Here is a 23,954-nt window from a genome sequence, read left to right on the forward strand (position 1 = left end):
AGCAGGGCGATGGCCTCAGGTCAGCGGGTCCCATAGCTACTCTCATCCGGCCCCTTGTCCCCTCATCGGCCCCTTGCTGGATCGGTAAGCGGCCTGAGATGGAGTCCCGTGTTCCCTGCACGCTTGAAAGTTCTGCAAGCCTCATTTGGACCCGCGGCATCAGGCAGTAGCCCTGACCAGTGGAGGAACTCAAAAACTGCTTTTAGGGTCAGAGCTGGACGATGCCAGAGCCACAGTGCCACGGAAAGTGGTTTATTGCTTTTAGAACAAGAACTTTTGTTAATGAACAACGACGGTTAGAACTTGAGAACTTTCCTGTAACAGTATCTTGTCAGCTGACGAAGTAGGCACTTCGACAGAGAACTCCCGGCGTGCAACAAGGCGTGCGACAAGGCGCGCGACAACGGGGCACAGCCGGGCCGTCCCAACGCGCCCCGCTCGCCGCTCAGAAGCGGGGCTTGCGCCTGCGGCCGGTGTACGCGGTGTCCGGCCTGACCTCCCTGTGGCAAGAAAGTCAGAGCCCGGTCTCAGAAAACAAGGACCCAAGAACCCCCAGGACCCCTACAAATGCAGGGAGCCACGAGCGGCCCACACCCCGTCCTCCCCAGCGGCCCGGCCCTCACCTGCCCTGCCGCCTGCGGCGCGCCTTCTTCTCCAGCACCCACTGGCGGCTCTTCCTCACCAACCCGCGCCTGGCCATCCTGTACGGGACCCTGTGCGGGAGACACCGCTCTGAGGGGGCGGAGGGGGCGGAGGCCACGGCCTGGCCCCAGGCTCACCCACGCAGGGCACCACGTGGCTCCTCCCGGAGCCGGGTGGCCTCCGACGCCCCTTCCACCACGGAGGTTCCCACCTTTACATCCCCTCCCGTCCCCCCAGTGATCTCCCCCGGGGGCCGAAGCGGTTTCTAGAAGCCAGCAGGCGGGGAGAAGCCCCCCACTCCCTCCCAGGCGCGTCTGTGGTCGCGAACTACCTGCTTCGGTGTGTTTACTGAGGCAGGCGCGGAGCCCCGCTACTTTTGGGGCGACACAGGCCCAGATCGGCTCCTGAGAGCCTGGCACTATCCGAGGAGAGCCAGAGGCCCCGTCCCCGGTGCGGCCACTTGAGCCCCTCGTGTGGCTGTGGGGTTGGCACGCCTGGGACAGACCACGTGGGGGCTCCCAGCAGCTACAGGTGTCTGAGGCCGGAAAACGAGGCTGCCAGCTCAAGGCAGCCCCGACAATGACCCTCCAGGGCTGATCTTGGCCTCTAGCCCTGGCTGAGGAGAAAAGGGACCCCTCACACAGCCCCGTGGGGGAGAGGCCCTGAGAACAGGGAGAGCCTTTGCCCCCCCAAACCACACCCCCACCCGGCAGCTGGGATCAAGCGGCTTCGGGCAGAACCCCGCCACGGAGGGCTGCTCGCCATCCGCGCAACCACCATTCCCCGAGCACCTGAGCGCACGACCCGGGGATGCCCCACGGCGGCTGAGAGCCAGCCTCGGCCCCGAAGAGCCCACGACGGGGCCATGGCGGGGGCCAGCCACACCAGGCAGAGTGCGGGCAGAGGCCCAGCGGCTGCCGAGGGAGCGACACGGGAAGGAAAAGCAGAGTCTGGGAAGAACAAGACGGCCGCTGAGGTAAGTGCGTATTTCTACAGGCAGAACGCAGCACCAAGACCTCGGTGCCACGGGGCAGGGGGGGGGGGGGGTCTGAAAGGACGGAGCAGAAGCTTAGGGGACAGAAGAGTCCTGTGCGCCCGGGACGAGAAGGGGAGGACGCCCAGTGGGATCCTGCGCGTCCGAAGCCCACGTTCCCTCCTTGCCTGAGGGCCAGTCCATCATAAACCCCGTCTGCTACTACTTCTCATCTGTTCTCACCTAACAATGAAGTCAGAATCATCAAAAATAAACAAACAAGGGACGCCTGGGTGGCTCAATTGGTTGGGCCGCTGCCTTCGGCTCAGGTCATGATCCCAGAGTCCTGGGATCGAGTCCCGCACTGGGCTCTCTGCTCAGCGGGGAGCCTGCTTCTCTCGCTGCCTCTGCCTCCCTCTCTGCCTACTTGTGTGTACTCTCTGACGAATAAATAAAATCTTAAAAAAAAAAAAAATAGGGGCACCTGGGTGGCTCAGTGGGTTAAGCCTCTGCCTTCGACTCAGGTCATGATCCCAGGACCCTGGGATGGAGCCCCACATCGGGCTCTCTGCCTACCTTTGATCTGTCAAATAAATAAAAAAAATCTTTAGGGAAAAAAAAAAACAAAAACCAACCAACCAATCTGAGGCGCCTGCATGGCTCAGTCAGTGGCACACGTGACTCTTCGTTTTGGCTCAGGTCACGATCTCGGGGTCCTGACACCGAGCCCTACCTCAGGCTCTGCACTCAGTGTAGTCCGCTTGGGATTCTCTCTGCCCCTCCCTGCCACTCCCGCTCTCTACACACTTACATATCAATACACAAATAAATACATTAAAAAAAAAACTACTTAAAAAATGTATCTCAGAATCTCGCTTGGTTTATGGGCAAAGAGTGAGCGTGTTGTACCTTCAGTAAGCAGGGGGCAGGGACACAAAGCGATCTAGACCCTTCGGCGTGTGCAGGCAGGGGGGCACAAAGAAAACGGAAGTGTGCCCACGACCGGGGGGCAGGAGCCTGAGGCACCAAGTGCAAACCAGGAGGCAGCTGCCACATGGGGGCCGGAAGGGCAGGACCACGCAGTGGGAGCCTGGGGGAAGGACGAGCTGGGGGGCCAGCCGTGGGCCACAGAAGGAACGAAGGGACAGAGCCGTCGGGGCAGACGAGGCGGCGCGTGCCCCAGACCGAAGGTGCCGAGAGGAAAGTTGGTCGGAAGCGGCAAATGCCACAGGTGGACTGTCGTCAGAGGCAGAGAGAACGATAGGAAACGACAGGAACCGGAGAAGCCCCAAGTATTCTCCCAAGGACGATGGCCGCCTGCTCGCCCCACTCCACTCCAGGCTGGGGACCTGCACAACTGCAGAGACCGTCCCCTGCCCGACCCCGCGCCGAGCCTGAGCACACACTCGCTCTGCTCAGCGCGCTGCCCGGCGGCGGGCTCGCCCCGCTCCGGAAGCGGACGAGAAGTCTGGTTAGCGCGTGTCGTCTGCAGACACCCGCGTGAGGACAAGGGGGACCGTGCGGTGGGTGGAGGGGGCCGAAGCACGGGCGGGTCCTCTCTGAGGTGGGAGAGGGGGCCACTCGCTGGGAGCAAGGGGTGGGCCCCACTGAGCAGAACACATCCCGGAGAGCCCCCCAGATCCCCGTGGGAATGGGCTGAGGAAGCTCAGGGAACCGACCACAGTGGGTGGTGGAGGTTTCGGGGGGTCAGAGGGCTCCAGTCTGTGGCGGACACAGGGAACACACCCGTGCTCTTCGGCACTGCGGCCTGCCAAACTCATTCATTCTCGCCCACTGCTCCTCTTAAAATATCGGTCTTAAAAATCCTAGGGCTTTTTCACTCCCATCAACCACAACAAAGAAATAACCACCTTGGCTGCCTTACCACCTACTATCCAGTCAGCGAACCCTGGACACCGCGCACTGACCAGACCTGCTCTGACATCAGGGACACACCAGCGGTCCCCGGGTTCTCCTTCCGGGTGGGGAGACACCGACCACCCAGGGAACAAAGGTGCGGGCTTCAGAGCAGGGGAAGGTGGAGGGAAGAGTTAGGAGAGCTCAACCAAGGACACGAGAAAAGTGCCAAGATAGAATCGCCCTTTTTAGAAAAGGAAGGGAAAAGGAGAGGACTCGTCCTGCTGCGGCGTGGAGGAGAAATTCAAAGGGGCAGGGAGGCCCGCGCAGCAGCGTCTGCACCGGGCAAGGGCGGTGGTGGGGGCTCAGGCCGGGGAGGGGGCCGCCGTCTGGACACACACAGGTGCCAGGGGCACCAGGACGCGAAGGACTGGCTGGAGCAGACGTCGGAGAGACAGGACGGGGGGGGGGGGCGCGGGGGAAGAGTGGAGGGAGGAGTCTTGGGGTGAACGGCAAGAGCTCGGCATGGCCCCATACACATTTGAAGTCAGGAACCAGGAACGGACAGGACATTCGACATTCGGGAGGCGGTTGGGAGGCTGGAGGCGGGGCTGAGGCCGCAGGCATGAATCGGGAGCAAGGGGGCTAGGGTTGGAGGCTAAGGCAGCAGACGGAGAAGGGGTCCACGCTGGGCGCCCCAGGGTGCTCGGAGAAGGAAGAGCCAGCGAGCCGAGGACCAAACCGGGGTAGCGGGTGGGAGGCCGGGTGAGGAAAGCGTCAAGGGAGCGAGAGGCCGCATCAGCGCCAACGGAGCAGGGGGGTTGAGAGGACAGCAGAGCGCAGACCGGGCAGCAGCCACAGATTTGGCAGGACAGAGGCTGCTGTGGCCTTGACCACAGTGACCGGTAAGGATACGGAGGCAGGAGCGGAGAGCAGGCGTGAGAGAACGGGGCGGTGCAGCAAGAGGCAGGTGTGAGATCGGGTCCACAGGGGAGCCCCCACGCAGCGGCGGCGAGCAGTCGTCGGGGGGCTCGGCACAGACGGCGCAGCACGCGTGCGAGCGGATGGGAAGGAGCCCAGAGAGCGGACAGGAGCATGCGGGGGGGGGGGGATGGGGGCGTCCAGGACGCAGGTGGGGAGGGAAGGCAGAAAGGAGAGAAGGCCGTGTGGCTGTCTGGGGACATCCAGCAGGGCCCCAGGCTCGGGCAGGGGCAGGCTCGGGCCTGGGAAGGCTCCCACTCTGTCACCACCGTGGTGCCACTGTCCCATTTGGGCCCAAGAGACCTCGTGAAAGCGGAGCGCCGCCGCCTTCCTCCCGCCCCGCCTGCCAGCCCTGGCGGCAGCCCGCGCAACTGCTTTACCTCTCACTCGTGAACTCGGACTCCTTGGTCTCCTCTTCGTCATTGCTCTCGTTCAGGGCCTGCGGGGACCAGAGCGCTCTTAGATCGTCCCGGCGGGCTCCGCAACTGCCTGTCCCACCCCAAAAAGGCCGGGCCACCCAGGCCTAAGCCCTTCCAAGGGCTCAGCCCCACCAGCAGAGAATCCTAAGGCCACGAGCCTGCAAACTCTGGGGCCCTCACCTTTGGCAGAAAGGTTGAAGGCCCAGAAAACAAGCAGAGGTAGAACCTGAAACCAGAAAGTAGAGTGAGGGCTGGGCTCAGAGAGCCTTACTGGGGGGGCGGTGCTTGGGGAGAAATCCTCAGGGACCCTCCCTCCCACACGCAGGTGCAGAACGTGACGGCCCTGGGGGCCCAGTCCCGCACGCCTCTGGCCGGCTCATCACCCCAACACCCTCTCTGCTCGGCGCGGGCAGCAAGCGAGGCCCCAGCACTCACTTCTTGGCCTTGGCGCTGTTGGGGAAGTCCACCACCACGCCACCGGTGAAGCCAGCCTTGGTGGCCTGGGTCGTGATGAGCTCCAGCTGAGGAGAGAGCAGCGGCGAGTCAGGCCGGAGGCTGGGGGAGCAGAAGCCAGTCCGCCCCCAGGATGGACCGTGCCCGGGAAAACGGAATGTCTTCATCAGACTCTTCCCCATTGAGTCCCCAAAAGCCACGCAAAGGAAAAGGCAGGCTGGAACCAACAATCCCCCCAATCCTCTTTCTAGCCCAGGGACCCATCTCCCCGCTCCCATCTCAGGGATGAAAGGCCACCACCGAGGAGGGCAAACTGGTTCACGTGAGGACCGGAGACAGGTCCCCACTGGTCTCTCAGGATCTGTGCCTCTATTCCTCAGCCCCACGGATGACACTCCACAGGACAGACAGCTTTGCTGTCCTCTCAAATCCTCCCCAATTTCTATACCTTTGATTACGGAACCAGAACTAGCCTGTTAACTGGAACACCACGTGTCTGTCGGAAGACAAACGTCCTTATCCTAACCCCCTGCCCAGATACCCCTGCGCTCTTCCCTAGGATGACGGGTCATAGAACATGCCCTCAGGGGCCAGAGGAACCCCTCTCAGAGGCTCGCTCCCTAGTTCCCCTACCAGTCAGCAACAGGTTCCTTGTTCTGTCCCCTCCCAGCAGCAGGAGGGCAGGTGAGTGGGGAGCAGGACAGCTTCTGGGTGCCCCCACTTCCCTGCCCCTCTAAGAACCGAGGGGCTCACCTGCTCCGAGTTCTCAGGGTACAGCTGCAGGACGGCCCGGGCTCCACGGACCTGCAAGCAACAGAAACATCACTCTCCTGCAAAAACACCATGGGCTCAGGGCCCAACGCTTGTCTGTTCCTCGCTCAATCAGTATGTGAAACCTCAGGAGCTACACGACGCTGTTCCTAGGGCCTGGAATACAAGCCGGGAAGAGAGCGAGCCCCGGAACTTTCGGAGCTCACGTTTTAGTGAGAAAGGCTGCCAATTTACAGTCCCGATTTAGCGCCAAAAAAAGAATATTACAACAAAGGAACGGTGAGTGCCAAGAGACTGTTGGGTTTACTTTTGGTTCAAGGAATGCCGCTCTGAGGGACACCTGAGCAGAGTCCTGAAATGTAGTGGGGAGCTGGCTACACACAGGAAGGAAACCACTTCAGCAGAAAGGCAAACACAAAGGCCATCAGAACCTCAGGATAACTCCTGCGCATGTGTGACAGAAACCACATGCCACACAAGCCCAGCCGGCCACTTGCAAAAACCACCCATCCTAAGAAAACCAGAATGAGGTGGGGAGATAAAGGAGACCAAGAAATATCTAGGTCCGTTCAAAAAAGTAAAAGAACTCATTTTTCGGACTTAAAATCTCAAACTATCTTCTAATCACAGCTGAAATCAACACTATCAGTTACGAGGACAAGGTAAAGCTTAATAAAGGCTCTGTGATAAACCACCACCCCGCTCCCCATCGGAGCATCAGCAGTAGGGGAGGGAGGGATGGGAGTCAGAGGATGTGGGCACACAGCAAGCCCGGGACACGATGTCTCTGTCCTCGCTCTGTGGACTCCATGCCCCCAAATCAATTCTCGATTAAAATACAGTGCAGTGGGGACACAGGAACGGTGATCGGTCTCAGATTTTGACATGAGCATCTTCTGCGTTTCGTTAGGGATGTCAGACCACTGAGCTTCCTCTTAAGACTAAAGACTTGGACAGAAGTAACCATAGTACAGTCCTGCCACCCTTCTTGGGTCCTGCGGTCCCATTTGAATGGCTTTCCCGTGGGACGCTTCCTAGCGTGTCAGTACCTGCGGGAGGGATAAGCAGCCGGCCCAGACTGGGAGGAGATCTCTACTCACCAGCACAGAGTACAGAGAAGAGAAGAAGCAGTACAGGCGCTTGGCAGGGATGTCCGACTTCTTGTTTGCATTACAGAGCCACTGTATAGCAGAAATGCTGAGAAAGGAAGGGACCCGTCAGGAGAGGGACCAACACGCGCTGCTCCCTCCACTGCCTCGAGACGCTAACATCATGCATATCCTTCAGCCCCAACCCTCCTGCCCATAGTTCTCTTTCTGGGCAAGTGCAGATCCACTCCAGCTCACCCTCCTACAACAAGACAGAAAAGGGTGAACAGGAGGTCAGCACTGACTTCCTGGCGGCCAGTCCGAAGAAGTATTTTCTCAACCTTGTTTCTCCGCGCATCTCGAATTGAAAATTACACAGCATGTCAAGGCTCTCTGCCACCTGCCCCTTCATTCCCTTCCTCTGATCAAGGGAAAACCCCTATATAATACTTAACACAAACACACTCATTCACTCACTCTCCTCCTCAATCGGTTCCTTTAACTGTACTCACTCGGCATCTTCACCATCCGCAGACCCAAAAGCCTCGAGCGCCTACTATATACCCCTCTCCGGAACATCCCCCTCCGCTGCTGTGCACACATATCCACAGAACCCCAAACCCTGCTTGCCCGTCCAAATGCCTCTCCAGCTTTTGCTTCCCTCTACCTCTCTCCTGGGTCAGCGCCCCTCACCACCTCACTTCTTCAACAATCTCCCTTCTCTCCTCTTAAATAATCTTCCCAAAATACAGCTCTGATCTTGCCACTCCCCAGCTTCCCGTCGACTACTCAATAAAGCCCACACTTCTCAGCAGAGTTTACAGATTCTTTATTCTGCCCCCACGATCTATCAGACTCCTTTCCCTGGCCTCTTCTATCCCTTTGTTCACACTGTTCCTTCACTCAGAAACCCTCCCCACGACTATCCAAATTCCTCAGAGCCTTCAAGGCCCAACGCAACCCCTCCTCCTCTTAAAGGCTTCCCTGTGTTCTGTGGCTTCTCTTCACCGCTATGGTGGGCTCCACGACTCCCCAGTCACACTCCATGTGTGGGCCATGTCTTACAGCACCTAATACACCATGGATAGTCTTAAAAGCAGGGATTGTGTTCTATTTCCACAAACTCCACATCGCTTGGTACCATGTCCTACACGTAAGCAATGCCAAAAAAAATAGTAAGTTTGCCACATCATCTCTAAAAAAACAAACAACAAATGACAACTTATTCCTAAAACACAAAGACCTGATCGCTGGCCTTCGGTTCTCCGCAGCTTAGAACATCTTGCCCAATCATTACTAAAAAACAACTGCTATGGGGCACCTGGGTGGCTCAGTGGGTTAAGCCACTGCCTTCAGCTCAGGTCATGATCTCAGGGTCCTCAGATCGAGCCCCGCATCAGGCTTTCTGCTCAGCAGGGAGCCTGCTTCCCTCTCTCTCTCTGCCTGACTCTCTGCCTACTTGTGATCTCTCTCTGTCAAATAGATAAATTAAAAAAAAAACCAAAAACTGCTATGCTTGAAATGTAGTTTCTCCCCAATCTTGTTCCCAGATGTAAACTAATCCCTAACCCTGAAGAACATCTTCAAATCCAAATTTTCCTGCTCACTCAGATCCCCACTGCTCAGGCCACAATCATAGGAGGAGGCATCCCCCCGGGGAAGGATTAAAGTTATGACTTCTTCCTTATTCCCTACCTCCACCCCATCAACAACACAGCACACCAAATATTCAACAGAACTTGACCACAGAAGACAAACAATTTCACATTTCAGTCATTTAAATGTTCATCTGTCATCAAAGTACTATGCAAATGCCCAAAACTTCACCCTGGCAACCCAGAAAGTGCCAAGCCACTGAAGAGACTGGAAAATTCTGGGCCACTCTCCGCTGCAGAGCTATTCAAAACGAAGGCAACAGGGGCGCCTGGGTGGCTCAGTGGATTAAAGCCTCTGCTTTCGACTCAGGTCATGATCTTGGCATCCTGGGATCAAACCCCACATTGGGCTCTCTGTTCAGCAGGGAGCCTGCTTCCTCCTCTCTCTGTGCCTGCCACTCTAACTACTTGTGATCTCTGTCAAATAAATAAATAAAATCTTTAAGAAAAAAAAAAACAAAAAGAAGGCAACAAGATGGCTGCTGGGGCCAACAAGATGGCTGCTGGCACCCACAAAATGACTCCTGGAAGTGAGAAAAGACCACCCCTCCCCCCACCCCCCAAGCGGAGAGGATCTATACCAGAAGTACCTGAACATGGAAGCGTAAGATGACCAACGAACTACACAGCCTCAAAATACCAAAAAACCGACGTAACTGGTGGCATTGGTCTGACCCAATAATGTGAATTTCTAAGTATCCTGTGTAACTCTGCAGCACAGCCAGTTTGGGAAGCACCGACCTGCAGGACTAAAAGCAGGAAGCAAAAACTCTTCTCACCTGATACATCCATCAAAAGAGCCTGGTTTGAAGGGGATGCCCTGGCCCATGTCCCCCAGCAGCAGGTCTCCCTCAGTGTCCCGGTCCAAAGCCGCATCTACATCGGAGAAGAGAGTATCAGGGAAACAGACAATGCCTACTGCTCCAGACTCCTGAGGAGCGGTCTGTTCCAGGGCTAAGCAGGACAGACTTACCCAGCATGGCAGGGCTGATGTCGATGCCTACCCAGTAGTGCCCTTCATCCGAGAGATAATCTCCACTCAGCCCAGAACCACAGCTGGAAGACACAAACAGGAGCTCAAAAATGTGAGCAGCAAAGACACTCCAATTCCACCTGGACAACCTGAACTGGGCCCCAGGATCTCACCCAATATCCAAGAGGTAACAGGGCTGACCCTCGGGCAGACAAAGGAGCTCCAAAGCTCGCCCAGCCATCTTGGTCTGGACATCAATCATCCGTGAGCTGGGGAGGCAAAAAACACAAGCAAGCGATAAAAGAATTCTGAGCTAAAACATCACCCAGAGCAAAAGAAAAAAAAAAAAGAAAGGCAGACAAAGAGGAAAAGGAACAATCCCCCTGAGGTACTTTCCCCATCACCATACTCAACTATTTAAAAGTGACCCCCAAAATCCATATAATAGCGCAACAAGTTTTTGGGGGGACACTATAACTCAACCGGTCGCAACGCTAATGCGAAGGGAACAAATCACTGAGCTCAATGACTAATCATTGGGGATCTTCAACTCAGTGAAGTTGTGATGTAGTTGTTACTTAAAAACACATCTTCTGGGCGCCTGGGCCAGTCAGTCGTTAAGCATTTGCCTTTGGCTCTGGTCATGATCCCAGGGTCCTGGGATCGAGCCCTGAGTTGGGCTCCCTGCTCTGCAGGAAGCCTGCTTCTCCCTCTCCCCCTGCTTGTGTTCCCTCTCTTGCGCTGTCAAATAAATAAAATCTTTAAAAAAACAAAACAAAACCCATCCCACATTTTCTGGAAGAATTACCCACCATAGCTGCTCTGTTGCGTAAGGCTCAACAGTGCACAACAAATATCTATATCAGGGGCGCCTGGGGGGCTCAGTGGGTTAAAGCTTCTGCCTTCGGCTCAGGTCATGATCTCAGGGTCCTGGGATCGAGCCCCGCATCAGGCTCTCTGCTCAGCAGGGAGCCTGCTTACCCACCCGCATGCACCACCCCCCCTCTGCCTACTTGTGATCTCTGCCTGTCAAATAAATAAATAAAATCTTAAAAAAAAAATCTGTATCATATTGTCTATGAGATATATACTGCAGGCCACGTAGAACTTTCATAGTACCATAATGACAATGAAATACATAAAATTAACTGCAGGAATAGTTTACCCAACCCCATATACCTGATAACATGCCTTCCTTAACCCAATATGCTCTAAACATTTCAACACGTCCATTTCCTTCATATTAAATAATTCAAACTGAGTATTAGTTCAGTCGATGACTACCAGTAAGAAAAACCAGGTCTCATAATGTCTTTTTTAAAAAAAGACATTAAATAATGTGTTTTTTTAAAAAAAGACATTATTTATTTGACAGAGATCGCAAGTAGGCAGAGAGGCAGGCAGAGGGAGAGGAGGAAGGAGGCTCCCCACTGTGCAGAGAGCCCCGATAAGATGCGGGGCTCCATCCCAGGACCCTGGGATCATGACCTGAGCCGAAGGCAGAGGCCTTAACCCAGTGAGCCACCCAGGCGCCCCTCATAAATAAAATCTTTAAAAAAAAAAAAAAAAGAAAAACCGGGTCTCTAGTAGATGGGTCTACCCCAAGACCAGGAGAGAGAATCCCACAGAGCTTTGCGGTGGGAGAAAAGTTTACGTCCCTACATAAGGACAACCGGGCCAGAGATTTCTGCCGACCTCCTCAGTCTTGGGCTCGAATTTAAAGATTTTTTTTTTAAATTTGTTTATTTGACAGGCGAAGATCACAAGTAGGCAGAGAGGTAGGCAGGAGAGAGGAAGGGAAGCAGGCTCCCCGCTGAGCAGAGAGCCTGATGCGGGGATCATGACCTGAGCTGAAGGCAGAGGCTTTAACCCACTGAGCCACCCAGGCGCCCCTGGCCTCGAATGTAAACGGGAGCACAGGACAGTTCTCTCTAGAGCAGCGTTTCAGAAAGGGAAGGCCCGCGGGTCCCTGTTCTAGCCCTCCACTCTTCCCCCTGCGGGCCCCGCACGAGCCTTCCACTCTTCCCCCCTGCGGACCCTGCACCCGCAGTTCTTCGAGAACCTAAGAGCCACAGCATTCTGTGAATACGCCTTCCTTCCCCTCAATAGCATCGAGGGGCCCCTGCACGCACCGACGACCCCCCGCCGCCTTTACCCCGCGCTTCCAACAAGCGGTCACTTGAAACTCTGAATACCGCCCGGAGACAGCACGCAGGACCCGCCCCCATTCTAACGCTACTTGACGGAGGCCGGGAGGATTCCGAGCTTTATTTAACGCCGACTTTCCCACTGTCCAGAAGTGGAATCAGTCCTTGTCCTTCCCTTCCCCCGCACCCCCCCGATTCTGCGCGCTTTCCCAGCCATGCCCGCTGTTGGGTCAACTTGCCGGTTCCCGACCCCCCGACAACATGTGGGCTCCCCTTACTTGCGCACGTATTTCCGGGCTTCATTCTTGTCGTAAAACTGCGGGAGAGAAAAAGACAAGAGCAGTAGAGGAGGAATCAAGACGCGGCAGCCCCACCGGCGGAAAGAGGGGTATGCGCCGAGCAAAAGCCTCTCACCAGCTCCGGGGGCCCGCCGTGCTCCGGCCTCTTGCTGCGGAACGCCATCCCCACGCCACAGCCTCGCGACTGGAACCGGCGTCCCGGAAATCCGCCTTTTATGTCATCGGCCCCACGCCCGCCTCTTAACACGCATGCTCCGCCCCTCTCCCCGCCTCCGGTTTTACTCGATTGGCTACAGGGCGGACGCGCTGCGAACAACGCACGCCTGCCATTGGCCAGTTCGTCGTGCACCGCCCGCACGCCCCATCCAAGATGGCAGCCAAGCGCGATCTGAGGTGTTCGCGGCGGTTACTGTGGAGGTTGTGGCTGGTCCCGACCGCTCCACAGAACCCGGGATCCGGCCTGGGCCTACAAGCGAGGACTTACTCCCAGGGCGACCGCCCATACTCGCGCACCGCGCTCTACGAGCTGCTCGGCGTCCCCTCCACGGCCACGCAGGCGCAAATCAAGGCAGCTTACTACCGGCAGAGCTTCCTCTACCACCCGGACCGCAACTCGGGGAGCGCCGAGGCTGCCGAGCGCTTCACGCGCATCTCCCAGGCCTACTTGGTGCTGGGCAGTGCCACCTTGCGTCGCAAGTATGACCGCGGCCTGCTCAGCGACGAGGACCTGCGCGGACCTGATGTCCGGCCCTCCAAGGGGCCCGCCGGCGATGCCCGCTCGCCCCGCGCCCGGCCACCTGCCTCTTGGGCCCACGACCGCGGTCAGGGCGCGGCGGGCGCCAGCCGCACCATGTTCAACTTCGACGCCTTCTACCAAGCTCACTACGGAGAGCAGCTGGAGCGCGAGCGGCGCCAGCGGGCGCGGCGAGAGGCCCTGCGCAAGCAGCAGGAGGACCGGGCCAAGAGGGGCTTCCGCTGGGACGAGACCCGAGACACGACTTTTGTGTTCCTTCTCCTCACAGCCTTCGTCCTCATAGGCTTTCGTTTTTAATCGGAGAGAGGAGGAGGACAGGGGAGCCGCCCCCAGCCAGCCCCGAGAAAATGGCCTTTCCTGTCTGCTTGAACCCTTTGCCTTCGGTAGTCCACCTCTGCTGGGGTCCGAAGGAGCTGCCTACCCCCTCTTACTCCCCGCCCGCCCAGCTTAGCCATCCACCGGCACGTCCCTCCCCTGCGGTCCAGGGAAGAAGGCTTTTCGATGCCCAAGAAAGAGGCCCCAAGAAGAAGAGTCCCGAAAGCCCGAGAGTGAAGGGTTTTCTGGAGTCCCTTGGGTGCCTGCTTGCAGAGGTTGTCAACTTCTGGAACACGTGCTCTGGCTTTCTTGTAAAGCTCGGGGCAAGCACTGTCTGCCCCTGCCCCGCGTTGGTACCGTGGGGCGCCTGTGTAACCCTGAACCGTGCCATGTGACCAATTGTTGGCTGCCAAAAGAAAAATTCTGGGGTTGTACGAACCTTGTCTTTCTGTGAGTTCCCCAGCCACAGGTGAGACCTGATGTAGGGTAAGAATGGGATCTTCGGAAACCTTGCGGCTCTTGGATGATCAGCCCCAGGCCCCACTCCCCCTTCTGCTGGTGCCAGGTGGGAGCAGGAAAGCAAGGTCACGGAGCATAAGGAACCAGAGTGTGTCTGTGCCCGTAACTCACCTAATGTATGACCTCGGAGAAATTACTCGGTGGCATGACCGCAGAGGAACAAATCATTTTGCTCTCTTGAGGTCTGTCACACTTTATTATCCATAGTTCTAATGGTCTCAGGGATTAAAACGTGATGTTAGCGGAGTCACGTTTATCCTTGGGACAGTGTGCCTGTCTCCTGGTCGTTCCTTGGCCAGCCTGCCCCTTGCTAACTGTACAGCCCTGTCCCTTCCCTGAAAGAGAGCAACAAACTGGAAATTTGAATGCAGCAAACTGGGATGGTGGCCTGTCCTCTTGTTTAACCCCACAAGTCAAGTCCTTGAAACCTGGCAGCTTGAGCGTGGTGTCGACGGTACTTGTAAGGGAGAGGAGGCATGTGGTGGAAACTTGGTTCTTTATTCAGATCTGGCTGGGGCTTTTTTCTCTCTCGGTTTCTAAGTCGAGCTAAGCAGTTGGTCACCACTTGGCTGGAGCTGTAGTCGTCAGGCTCTTGATTCTGTGTCCCTGATCGTGGTGTGGGGTGGGGGCGGTGAGGGGGTGCTGTGAGAGTTCAGCTGCTCAGGTGTTCATGCACTGGGGCTAAGTGTAAAGCTGTTGGATAGGAAAACCTTTGCAAGAGATCTACCACAAGAGTGAGGACAGACGTGTAGGTTCTAACCAAAGCCAGCAGTGCTTTGGTATATTAGTAAGAACTGCTCTTGAGAAATCCTAATAATTAGGATAAGGCCACAGCTAGTTCGAATTGGTGTCTCAGAAATGATTTTGATTTTAGCCTTGGAGGTTGGGGCAAAATCTTTGGACTTTGCTGTGACCATACGATTCAGTGGTAAAGATTTGAGCCAGCTTTGGATTCAGACCTGGTAGGCTCAGTTAGCCTTGGTTTGGGGGGAGGGGCAGATGTACTTTTAGAGAGAACATTTAATGTTACTATGTTTCATATTTGGAAAACAAGTCCTTCTTGGAATACAAAAAACAGGAAGTGTTGGGCTTGGTAGAATGTGCCAGAAACCAGTGGTTTACAACCAGGCACCTGGACGAATAATGGAGTGTCCTTGGGGCATGATTCTGTCAGAGTTTCTATCAAAAAGGATTGGGGTTCTTTGGGGATTTGTAAAAGCACTAGTGGTCTGTAATAGCTGGGACCTTTCTCATGGGTGGCTTTATATAGACCTCCCGAGTTTATGTTCTGTCCGTGAATGTCAAAGCTAAGAACATTCCCTGGGGTCCCAGAACACAGAGGTATATAGGAAGTTCCAGAAGGTTGGGGGAGGGGCAGACCCTATGAAACTTCTGGAACATTCCATGCAACTCCAAGGAGGGTGGTCAATAAAGTTTATTAATCATCCAACTGTAAGACTCTCCTTAGGCCTTAGAACCAGGCTCACACTATTCTCACGGTGTCATCCTGCCTGCCTTAGGTGTTTTGTTTTCGTTTTTGTTTTTTAGCCCAGAGTGAACTCTACTCTCCTTAAGTTGGAGTCTGGGCCCTTTATGGAAAGGGAGATGTGTGGGAGGCTTTTTGAAGGATCCCCAAACTGGTTCCCATCATATTTCCCCATTCCCACCTTTTCCCCTTCTCCTGAGATGGCCCTAAGTCGTTCCCCTCTCAGTTTCTTACCTGCCCTACGGAGGAGAGGCTGAACCAGGCCGGGGACATCATCCCCCCTTCTAGGGGCTGCTGCCCAGTTCCGGATAGTGGAGGAAGGCTCGGACATGTCCAACTCTAGTCCTCTTCTCCTTTTGATCACAAACTGAAACAAAACTCTCTCAAAGGTTGGACCCAGGACAGGAGAAGGGTAAGAACAGCCCAGCCCGCCTCAGGCTGCGTTCGTTGGGGTGGGCAAGGACAGTATGCCGGTGAGCGCCACGCACACGAGTTCCGAACGGGGAGACACGCACAAGACAGTAGTCAAAAGGTGTACTTGTGTAGGCAATTCCGATACAGTCTTTGGACTTGATCAGGACTTTATTTCTCCTGAGCCAAACTTTGCCCTTGGTTACATTTTTTTCCTGTTGGGTAACCGATCCTTTACAGATCCCAGCGCCGAGGGAGTAGGATTTCTTGCTTCCCTTCTGAGGTTCTGGCATTGTTCACTTGGTGCACCTTTCCTTCCGTAATGATCCTAGCATGAGCCAAGAGGAATACGAATAACCTCCCTTAGACCAGTGAGTTGTCCATTTGGTCATTAAATATATAACGTAATGCACGCACACACGCAGAGTCCTTATGGTGGCAAGCCTCGGCACCGAGGATGGAGCCCAAGTAAATGGCCACCATACTCGCTTTGGGGGAAATGGCCTCAGGGTGAAGGTGGCATATCTCAGACCTTTCTGGAAGGTCACCAGATCGCAGGAAGAGAGGCTAGGAAGTAGTGGTGTTCCTTCAATCCACTGTCTTGAATTCAGTGCCCTAGAGAAGTGCGCTCTATCCTGGTCTTTACCTCTTCTCCATGCCTCAGCCTTGTGACAGGATCACACACTGCCACCTGCCATGATCAGGATCGTAGGAGAAGGCCTGCCTTGCCTGCCCTCACTACCTTGGTTCTCAGGCCAGCTTGTGGGCCTGGTGGCCGTAGGGTTTGTGCAAAGCAGTTGAGGGTCCCTCTGTTACTGTGTGAGGATGACTGCGAGCCCTCATGACTGCGAGGACCTGAATCTGGGTCCTCGTGGTGAACTTGCATATATTGAGAACGCTCAGTGCCGTCATCCCCAAGAAGCAGGTGCAGAGAGCACTTGCTATACGAGGTCATGGTCATGGTGTCACGCAATCTATCTCTTACGGCTGGGGTCCTGTGCGTTCTCCCTCCCATCTGGCTTTGGCCCCTGCAGTATTCACACCCTCAGTTCTGGGAGGGGGCTTCTGGTAGACAAGGCAAGGCCTGTTTCAGGACCAAGAACGGGCTGCAGTTTGTGGTCCCAGAGGCCACACAGCCAACCTGTACACCGTGTTTGGCTCTGGCTGGCACCATGTCTTCAAAAACTTCAGCCAACTTTCAAAACGGGAGACTATATAAAAAACCAGATTTCTGACTTCTCTCAAAAAATGAGAAAACTTGCTGCCCTTGCGCTCACTTCCACACTTGTACTAGCACCTGGGAAAAGCTGTTAACATCTGCCTTTTAGGGAGGACATGGCTCCCGGGTTCGTGGCACTTCCACCAACAGAGGGGAAGTGTAAAAGGCCTTGATCTACACACTTGGCCATTTTGCTTAATAGAGAAATGTCTCTTTATGCTCTGTGTCTATCGAGAAGGGAAGAAGAAGGGACCGTGCATTTTTTTCCAAAAAAACGGGAGAGGGTGTATTTCTTTGTGGAAATGGGCAGCTTTGCCCCTCTGTGAGCCTCCTAGCCGCGGCAGCCCTTTGAGCTTGCAGACAACGTATGTTGTTACGAGAGCTCACGCTCTAAGCGGCGAGGCAGAGTCTAAATCTTATTTTCATGTGGGACAGGAAGGATCTTTTGAGAAGTCTCCAGCAGTGGCAAGGCCCTGGACAAAAGCAGGTAACATCAGTTCCCGCCCTCGATCATTTGTGTAAAATCCTTGTATAGACTGGGAGAAACCAACAGCTAGTCCAGCTTGAACCATGTGTCTCTAGCCTTGGAAGTCAGGGACAAGTTGTTAACCCTGGCTCTGCACTGACCACACCACAGTTCAGTAGTAAAGACTTTAGCCCACTCCGGTTCAGGCCTGCTTGATTCAATAAGCCTTAGTACCCCCCCCTCCTCGATTATGTTTTATATTTCAGACATAAGGGGGTAAGCTTAGGATAATGCCCGAGATAGTGATTCTTGAACAAGGATGTATACATAACAGACTTTCTTAAAAGGGCAGGAACTCTTTGTTTTTACAAAAAGGGATAGGAGTTTTGCTCTTTGGACAACTTTGGACAACTCTTTGGTTTGTAAAAGCCCTGGTGGTTTGTAATAGGTGGGACCTTTCTCAGGGGCCCCTTGATGTAGACTCTCAGGTTCTCTCTCACAGAGGATTGAGCTCAGGGACATTCCCTGGGGTCCTGGAACCTGGAAACAGAAAGTTCCAGAAATTGCCAGGCAGCAGAGGAAGAGCCCAGACTGGCTGGAACCTTCCAGAGCCTTCCAGAATATTCCATGTATCTTCAAGCGTGAGGGTTAATGAAGTTTATTAACCATCCATCTCAAAAGACTTTCTCATGGCCCAGAACTCAGCCCACTCCACTCTGTTGGTATCTATACCCACCAGCCTCAAGTCTTTTTCATGCCAGAGCTGAACACTAAAGGGCCTTGTTCCCTACCCCTTCTAAAACTGAGTTTGAGCTCTCTAAGGAAGGTGAGTGGTGTAAGACCTGCCAAAAGGTATCATCTGGTTTGCTTAAATAATGATTTTCTCCCCTCCCAGCTCCTCCCCTGGGGTTGGTCATTCCTTTTTCTTCTTACCTGCCCTGGGGAGGGGAGGCTGAACGACTAGGCGGGGCACATTAGCCTCCGCCTTCCAGAGGCTGCTTGCCAGTTCCCGAGAGTGGAGGAGGGTTCAGACATGCCCAATCCCAACTCCTTTCCTCCTTTTGGTCACACACCCACAACCCTGGAAGCAAGGCCCAGGTATGGAAAGCCAGGACAAGAGGGGCCCAGCCTGCCCTAGGCTGTGCTGAGAATGTGGGAGGTCTTCAAGGCAGTTCAGTCTTGTCTCATCTCAGGCAGGTACCCTGAGATTCTGGTGTCCCTCAGCCTCCAGCAGCTCCGGGGCTAGCAGCGAGGACAGCGGGAAAACCAAGGCAAGTGTAGGGTAGACCTTCCCGAGTGGGCACTGTCCGCACAAGCTTTGACTGCACCCCTAGCTGGGGTACCTCTGTCTAGACCGAAAGGGCTCTGGAAAGCTCCGATGGGCCAGTCCCTCCGACCACTGCTGAAATCTCTACAACTCCACACGGGCACTGCTCGCTCGTTTTTGTGGACAGACCCCATCGATCCTATGGTTTCCACCCACCGGTCTTGACTCTGACCTCTGGCTCTACACCTCTAGCCGTGGCGGGTTTGGAGGCTAACCATCGCACGTATCTCGGATGGATCTCTCGGCTACTCGTTGTGGGATTTAGTCCCAGCCCCCGGCCTCATCGTGTGCATTAGGGACGTGCTCAGGAGACCAGCGATGGTGGTTTGTGATGGGGGTGAGTCCCTCCTACAGCATAAAACTTGAGTGAAGAGTAGAGCCGATGCAATCCTTTCCTCTTTCCAGATGGTTCTGTCCCATGGACCACGATCACGTTCGCTTCTACAGCACTCTGCCGGCCCCCTCCTGTTTGCCAGACCTTCCAGGCCTCCCTGCCAAACTGCAACTCATGAGACTTGACCTAAGCTGACCCGGGGCCTGTTCCCGCTCTCCCAACCTCCTCTCCCACCCTCAGCGCCTAAGCTGGCTACCGAGTATTCACCCTAGCTGAAGACATGACCTGCAGCCTCACAGAAGCCCCTCCCCCCCTCACGGGAGGTGGTCATTCCGCAGGGAAGAGCAGGAATAGGTACCATCCCGACTGGGCTGACAAACCCGGGAAGGTGCATACAGGTGAGGTGGTTGGAGAACAGTGATGGAGCAGAGTGTGCTTCTGGCCACAAGAGTTAGGAAAGACTCCCATGGGTTGGTAGTCAGAGAAGGCTTCATGGAAGAGGCAGCAGCAGTGCTGGACCTGAAGGACAGCTGGGCTTTGGATGGGCAGAGAGGAAGGGAGGGCATCGCAGGAGCTCGGGCGTGAAGGCTGCGACAGCAGAGTGGCTGGTTGAGGGAGCAGAGACGAGTCGGGCAGCATCGTCATCCTCATCATCACATTTATTGACGGCCCCTGGGAGGTGGGGCTGGGGACAGAACATACAAAGACAAGGACCTGCCCTCAAAAAGGTTCCATTCTAAGGAGACGGGGACAGAAAAATACAGAATGGTCTTTCCTGGGGATGGCCCACTCGCATCGGTACAGGTCAGGAGCCCCTGGCCTACCTTGCCCCAGGGTCCGGAGCGGGAGTGGGGCACAGAGTAGCCCCAGGGCCATGGTGTCCCTGGCCCCGCAGCTGGGGCCTGACCACCCGGCTCCTAGGCGGTAGGCCCCGCAACCGGGGAAAGGTAGGAGCAGGACGTGATGGAAAGCGCTCCTGTCGGCCTTGGCATTGTGCTAGCCCAGTGGAGTGGAAGGGTGCAGTCAGGCCCCCTGGGGGAAGCAGGCACCTTCCGGGGGGGGGGCCCCCCAGCAGGAAAGTTCTTTCGCTGGGGCTGGCCCATTACCCTGGAGGCCCCAGCCGGGGAGGAAAAAAAAGGCAGCGATTCCTCAGCGCCAGAGGCCCCCTGCCCACCCCACCTCCGGCCTCTCTCTGGGCATCTTCCAGGGGACCCTCCTCCCCAGCTCAGCCTCCAGGGCCAGGGCCTGCCTGAGGCCAGGGGGAGGGGCCTGCCCCTCCCCCCACCCAGACAGTGGGGGAGGAGGAGGAGCCACAGATCAAGTTTGTCTGGACCCCCCCACTGGGGGGCCATACCCTGGATCCTACCGGTGGGGGGGCTCTGGCTGCGAGGGCCGAGGGCTCAGCAGCGGGGCCGGGCCAAGGGGGCACCCGGGGGAGCCCTTCAGAGGGGGCACTGGGCGGGAGTCCAAGGGAGGCAGGCTCCGGGGCACTGCTGGCGGCCCCCGGGTGGCCCCGGTGGGCAGGACGGCTGCGGCGGGGAAGGGTTTGGGGGCGTCCGCGGCAGCAGTGGGGGCCGGCTGGGCAGACCGCTCCCGGCGCCGCAGCAGCTCCTGCAGCTTCTCTGCCTGGGTCCGCCTCAGGTGGGCGAGGGCGCGGCCGCGCTGGAAGGCGGGCAGGAAGGCCTCCAGGCTCTGCTCGCCCAGCAGCAGCTGCTCCATCTGCTCCTGGGATGGGAGGGCGGCGACAGTTTGAGAGGAGCCCGGCCAGACACCTGTCCCCCTCTCGGCCCGGATCTCTTCCAGGGCCGCCCACCCACGGCCCGGAGATGGGGCCCCTGACTTCTAGCCGGGGCCTGCCTGGGACTTGTCAAGGGACTGGGGACGCGTGTCCTCTGCTGGGTGGAAGATGAGGCAGAATCAGAGATGGGGACACACCCGGAGTAAACTTAGCTGTCTCTCATCAAGGTCCTCCTCTGCTACCTCCTGGGACTCCCTGAGCACCGTGCTCCCAACCCAGCACGGACAAGCTCGTCCCAGCTCCTCTGCGGACCCAGTCTACACTGTCCTACGCTGAGCCATTCCCAACTGGGGAGGATGAGCCTCGCTGTCCAAGGTGGACAGCTGGACAGCAGCGTAGCAGGCTCTCCTGGGGCCAGGCACTCAGGGAGGGCTTCCTGGAGGAGGGGCTCTCAACCCTGCTGCAGCGTAAGAATGAAGGAGGGGGCGACGATAGGCTGGGTCTCCCTCCCTGCCATCCCCAGCCCTGCGGCCCCTCCCCTCACCTCAGCCTCCTGCTCGGCCTCTTCCAGCTCAGCCTGCAGCCAGCCCAGCGCGCAGTGGGGGCTCCAGCGATGCACACTCTCCTCTGAAGGCCACAGAGGGACAGAGTAAAGAGCGCCTGCCTTCAGGGCCCGCCGCCCAAGACAAGCCAGGCCAGAGCCCCAGGGCCGGATCCTGACTCTCCCTGACCCCGTGTGTGACTCTCTGCTTCTCTCTGGTGCCTCAGGGTCCTGCCCATGGGATCAGTTTGTGAACCTCCCCCGGGGGGTTCTGCCCCAGTCCTAGCGCAAAAGAGGAAGCAGAGGCTTTGCCCCCTAGAGCACCCCCAGGGCAGCTTTTCTTCCCCTACTCAGAGCCCCCCTTCTGGCCTTTCCAACCCAGTTCTACTCCTGGACTGCTCACTTCCCCAACTCAGTGCTCCAGGAGTGCCACCCCTAAGACTTGGCCAGGGAGGAGGGCTGCCCGAGACCGGCCCTTCAGCGTCTCGCCCTTCCCAAGCCCAGCCAGCCAGAAGGCCAACGGCGCCCATCGCAGGCGGTTCTCCCAGGTGTCCCTCACCCAGTCGCTGCAGCTTGTCCGCACAGCTCTCGGCCACCTCTCGAAGCTCCTGGTACTTGATGGCCAGGGCAGCCCGGCCCATCTCCAGGCGGGGCCGCAGTGCCAGGTTCTCCTTGGCTAGTGCGTAGTTGGAGGCCAGGCATGCCTCACGCTCCAGCTGGAGGCCCTGGAACTACCAGAACAGAAGAGCCGGGAGGCGCACTCAGGGCATCTGCTCAATCCCCCTGCTGCCCCCCCACCCCAGGCACAGGGCCCCAGGGCCAAGCCCTAGGCACCCCGCCTTCAGGATGGCCGGCTAACAGGTGGAGGGACTCCAAGGGGCCTGGACCCGGCTTTGCCTTGACTTCGCTCTCTGGGCCTCAGTTTCCTCTTATACAAAGTGAGCGGAAAACAGCTACCTCCCGGGGTTGTTGTGAGCCCAAGTAAGGAAAACGATGACCGCCTCCACAAATGTTAGTTAATTTTTAATTTTTCAATTAATATGTCTGCTCAGGTCCCTGAGGAGTCCCCCGCCCTCCTCTGTCCCATTTTCCATGCATGGGCAGCTTCCCTCTCTCGTTCCAGGCCTTTGTCTGCTTCCTCCTCAGGTGTGTGTGCCGAAAACATTCCCCCCCTGCTCTCACTCTCCAGAGTGATGTCTTCGCCCTGTCCCCGCACGGTACCCCCTCAAGCCACCCTCGCTTCCCTTTGCACCCCTCCTCCTGCCCTCCAGTGGAATCCCCACACCCCAGGGGATACACACCCCCTTCTCCTCCCTGATCCCCAGCACCTGCTCCCAGCTTCTCCTTCTCTTGCAGAAAGCAGACCCCCTTTCTCTCCTGGCTCTTGAGAATGCTTCTTCCTTCTGTCTGTCGGAGGGCCAAGCCCCCCTCCCTGCCCCTGGAGAACGCACTACCCTCCATCTGTCCCCTGTAGGATGCACAGGCCCCTCCTGTCTGCCTCCTTCCAACAGACACTTTTCCTTTCTACCCCCCACAGACAAGCAGCCCGGGCCTATCTCCCGTGAAATATACAACTTTCTCTTACGGTGGCCTACGGAATACACGCCTCAGCTTGCAGTCCCCCTCCCCAACGGAAGCCACAAAGCCCCCTCCGGCACCCCTAGAATGCAGACGCCCCCCTGAGGTCCCCCCAGGTGTCAAACAGGCCCCTAGTTCTCCCCTATGGAAGGCGCCTCCCCTTTCTGGCCCTACAGAACGTGGGTGTGCGAGACAGGGCCCCCCACAACACAGCCAGTCCCTGTCCCCGGAACACACCTCCCCGGAGCATCCGCTGGAGGACACGCCTCGCGGCCATCCCGGGGGTGCACGGGCGCCTCCCTGGGTCTCCGGCGCCCCACCCGCCCCAGGCCGGCTCCGGGCGCCCCCTTCCCCGGGGGCGGCTCCGCGGGGCCCACTCGGACGTGCCAGGTTCCCGCGGCCCCGCAGCCCGGCCCGCGCGGCCCTTCGGTCGCCCGGCAGGTCCGGCAGGCCGCGGCCCGTCCCCCGCGCCCCCCGCCCGCGCCCCCCGCGCTACCTTCCTGCTGAGCCGCACGATCCGGTCCAGCTTGGGCTCATCCTGAAGCAGGTCCCGGAGCTGCCCGGTGCTGAGGATCCCAAAGCGCCCCGGGCTGCCGGGCTCCGGCCCCGCCCGCGCCGCCCGGGCCCGGTACATGCCGCCCGCCCGCGCCCCCAGCTCGGCTGCTGGCTCGGCCCGCTCGGCCCGCTCCGCCCCGGCTCCGCTCCGCTCCGCTCCGGCTCCGGGATCCGGCTCTGGCTCCCGCCGCGCGCGGCGCTCCGCCGCCAGAGGGCGCCCCGCCCGCTCTTAAAGGGGCCGCGGCGCTGGGGCTGGGGGTGGGGCGGGAGGGGGCGGGCCGCACCCCTGGCGGCCCCGGCAGAGCCGCGCCTCCCGCACCCGAGAGCTCGCGGCAAAGCCATCCTCCCGCCGCCAGGCGGGTATACCCGAGGCCGTCAGTCTCCGCACCGCGTCTCGGGCCGTCATTCACCACGCCCCCGCCCCCCGCCCCGGCCGCGGACGCTCCCACCCCA

At 57.5% G+C, this 23,954-nt stretch overlaps 3 protein-coding genes across 4 annotated transcripts; 1 reads left to right on the top strand and 2 right to left on the bottom strand.

Annotated features, from left to right (window-relative positions):
- Positions 1 to 217: 217 nt before the first annotated feature.
- BUD23 (BUD23 rRNA methyltransferase and ribosome maturation factor) lies at positions 218 to 12,502 on the bottom strand. 2 transcript variants are annotated; one of them, XM_080830499.1, is made up of 12 exons: positions 12,374 to 12,502; positions 12,238 to 12,275; positions 9,986 to 10,081; positions 9,813 to 9,895; positions 9,619 to 9,715; positions 7,197 to 7,293; positions 6,079 to 6,129; positions 5,308 to 5,393; positions 5,053 to 5,098; positions 4,834 to 4,892; positions 624 to 713; positions 218 to 500 (listed from the first exon to the last, which is right to left on the bottom strand). In XM_080830499.1, the coding sequence occupies exons 1-12, from the start codon at positions 12,419 to 12,421 to the stop codon at positions 446 to 448; spliced, it is 846 nt and encodes a 281-aa protein (XP_080686625.1). In that variant the 5' UTR covers positions 12,422 to 12,502; the 3' UTR covers positions 218 to 445. The 2 variants fall into 2 exon arrangements, with proteins under 2 accessions (XP_080686625.1, XP_080686624.1); XM_080830498.1 differs by having other exon boundaries at positions 624 to 732; positions 12,374 to 12,467.
- A 5-nt stretch (positions 12,503 to 12,507) lies between these two features.
- On the top strand, positions 12,508 to 15,288 carry DNAJC30 (DnaJ heat shock protein family (Hsp40) member C30; the record flags this gene model as incomplete). Its single annotated transcript, XM_080830501.1, is given in 3 exon segments — positions 12,508 to 12,547; positions 12,550 to 12,581; positions 12,584 to 15,288. Coding segments are annotated over 3 exon segments (798 nt in total). The 3' UTR covers positions 13,310 to 15,288.
- A 4,451-nt stretch (positions 15,289 to 19,739) lies between these two features.
- VPS37D (VPS37D subunit of ESCRT-I) lies at positions 19,740 to 23,583 on the bottom strand. The gene is made up of 4 exons (XM_080830374.1): positions 23,443 to 23,583; positions 21,928 to 22,099; positions 21,372 to 21,454; positions 19,740 to 20,814 (listed from the first exon to the last, which is right to left on the bottom strand). Exons 1-4 carry the CDS (start codon positions 23,578 to 23,580, stop codon positions 20,452 to 20,454), a joined length of 756 nt encoding a protein of 251 aa, XP_080686500.1. The 5' UTR covers positions 23,581 to 23,583; the 3' UTR covers positions 19,740 to 20,451.
- Between the last annotated feature and the right edge of the window lie 371 nt (positions 23,584 to 23,954).

The sequence above is a fragment of the Martes martes genome (assembly GCF_963455335.1).
Source record: "Martes martes genome assembly, chromosome: 18".
Lineage (NCBI taxonomy): Eukaryota > Metazoa > Chordata > Mammalia > Carnivora > Mustelidae > Martes > Martes martes.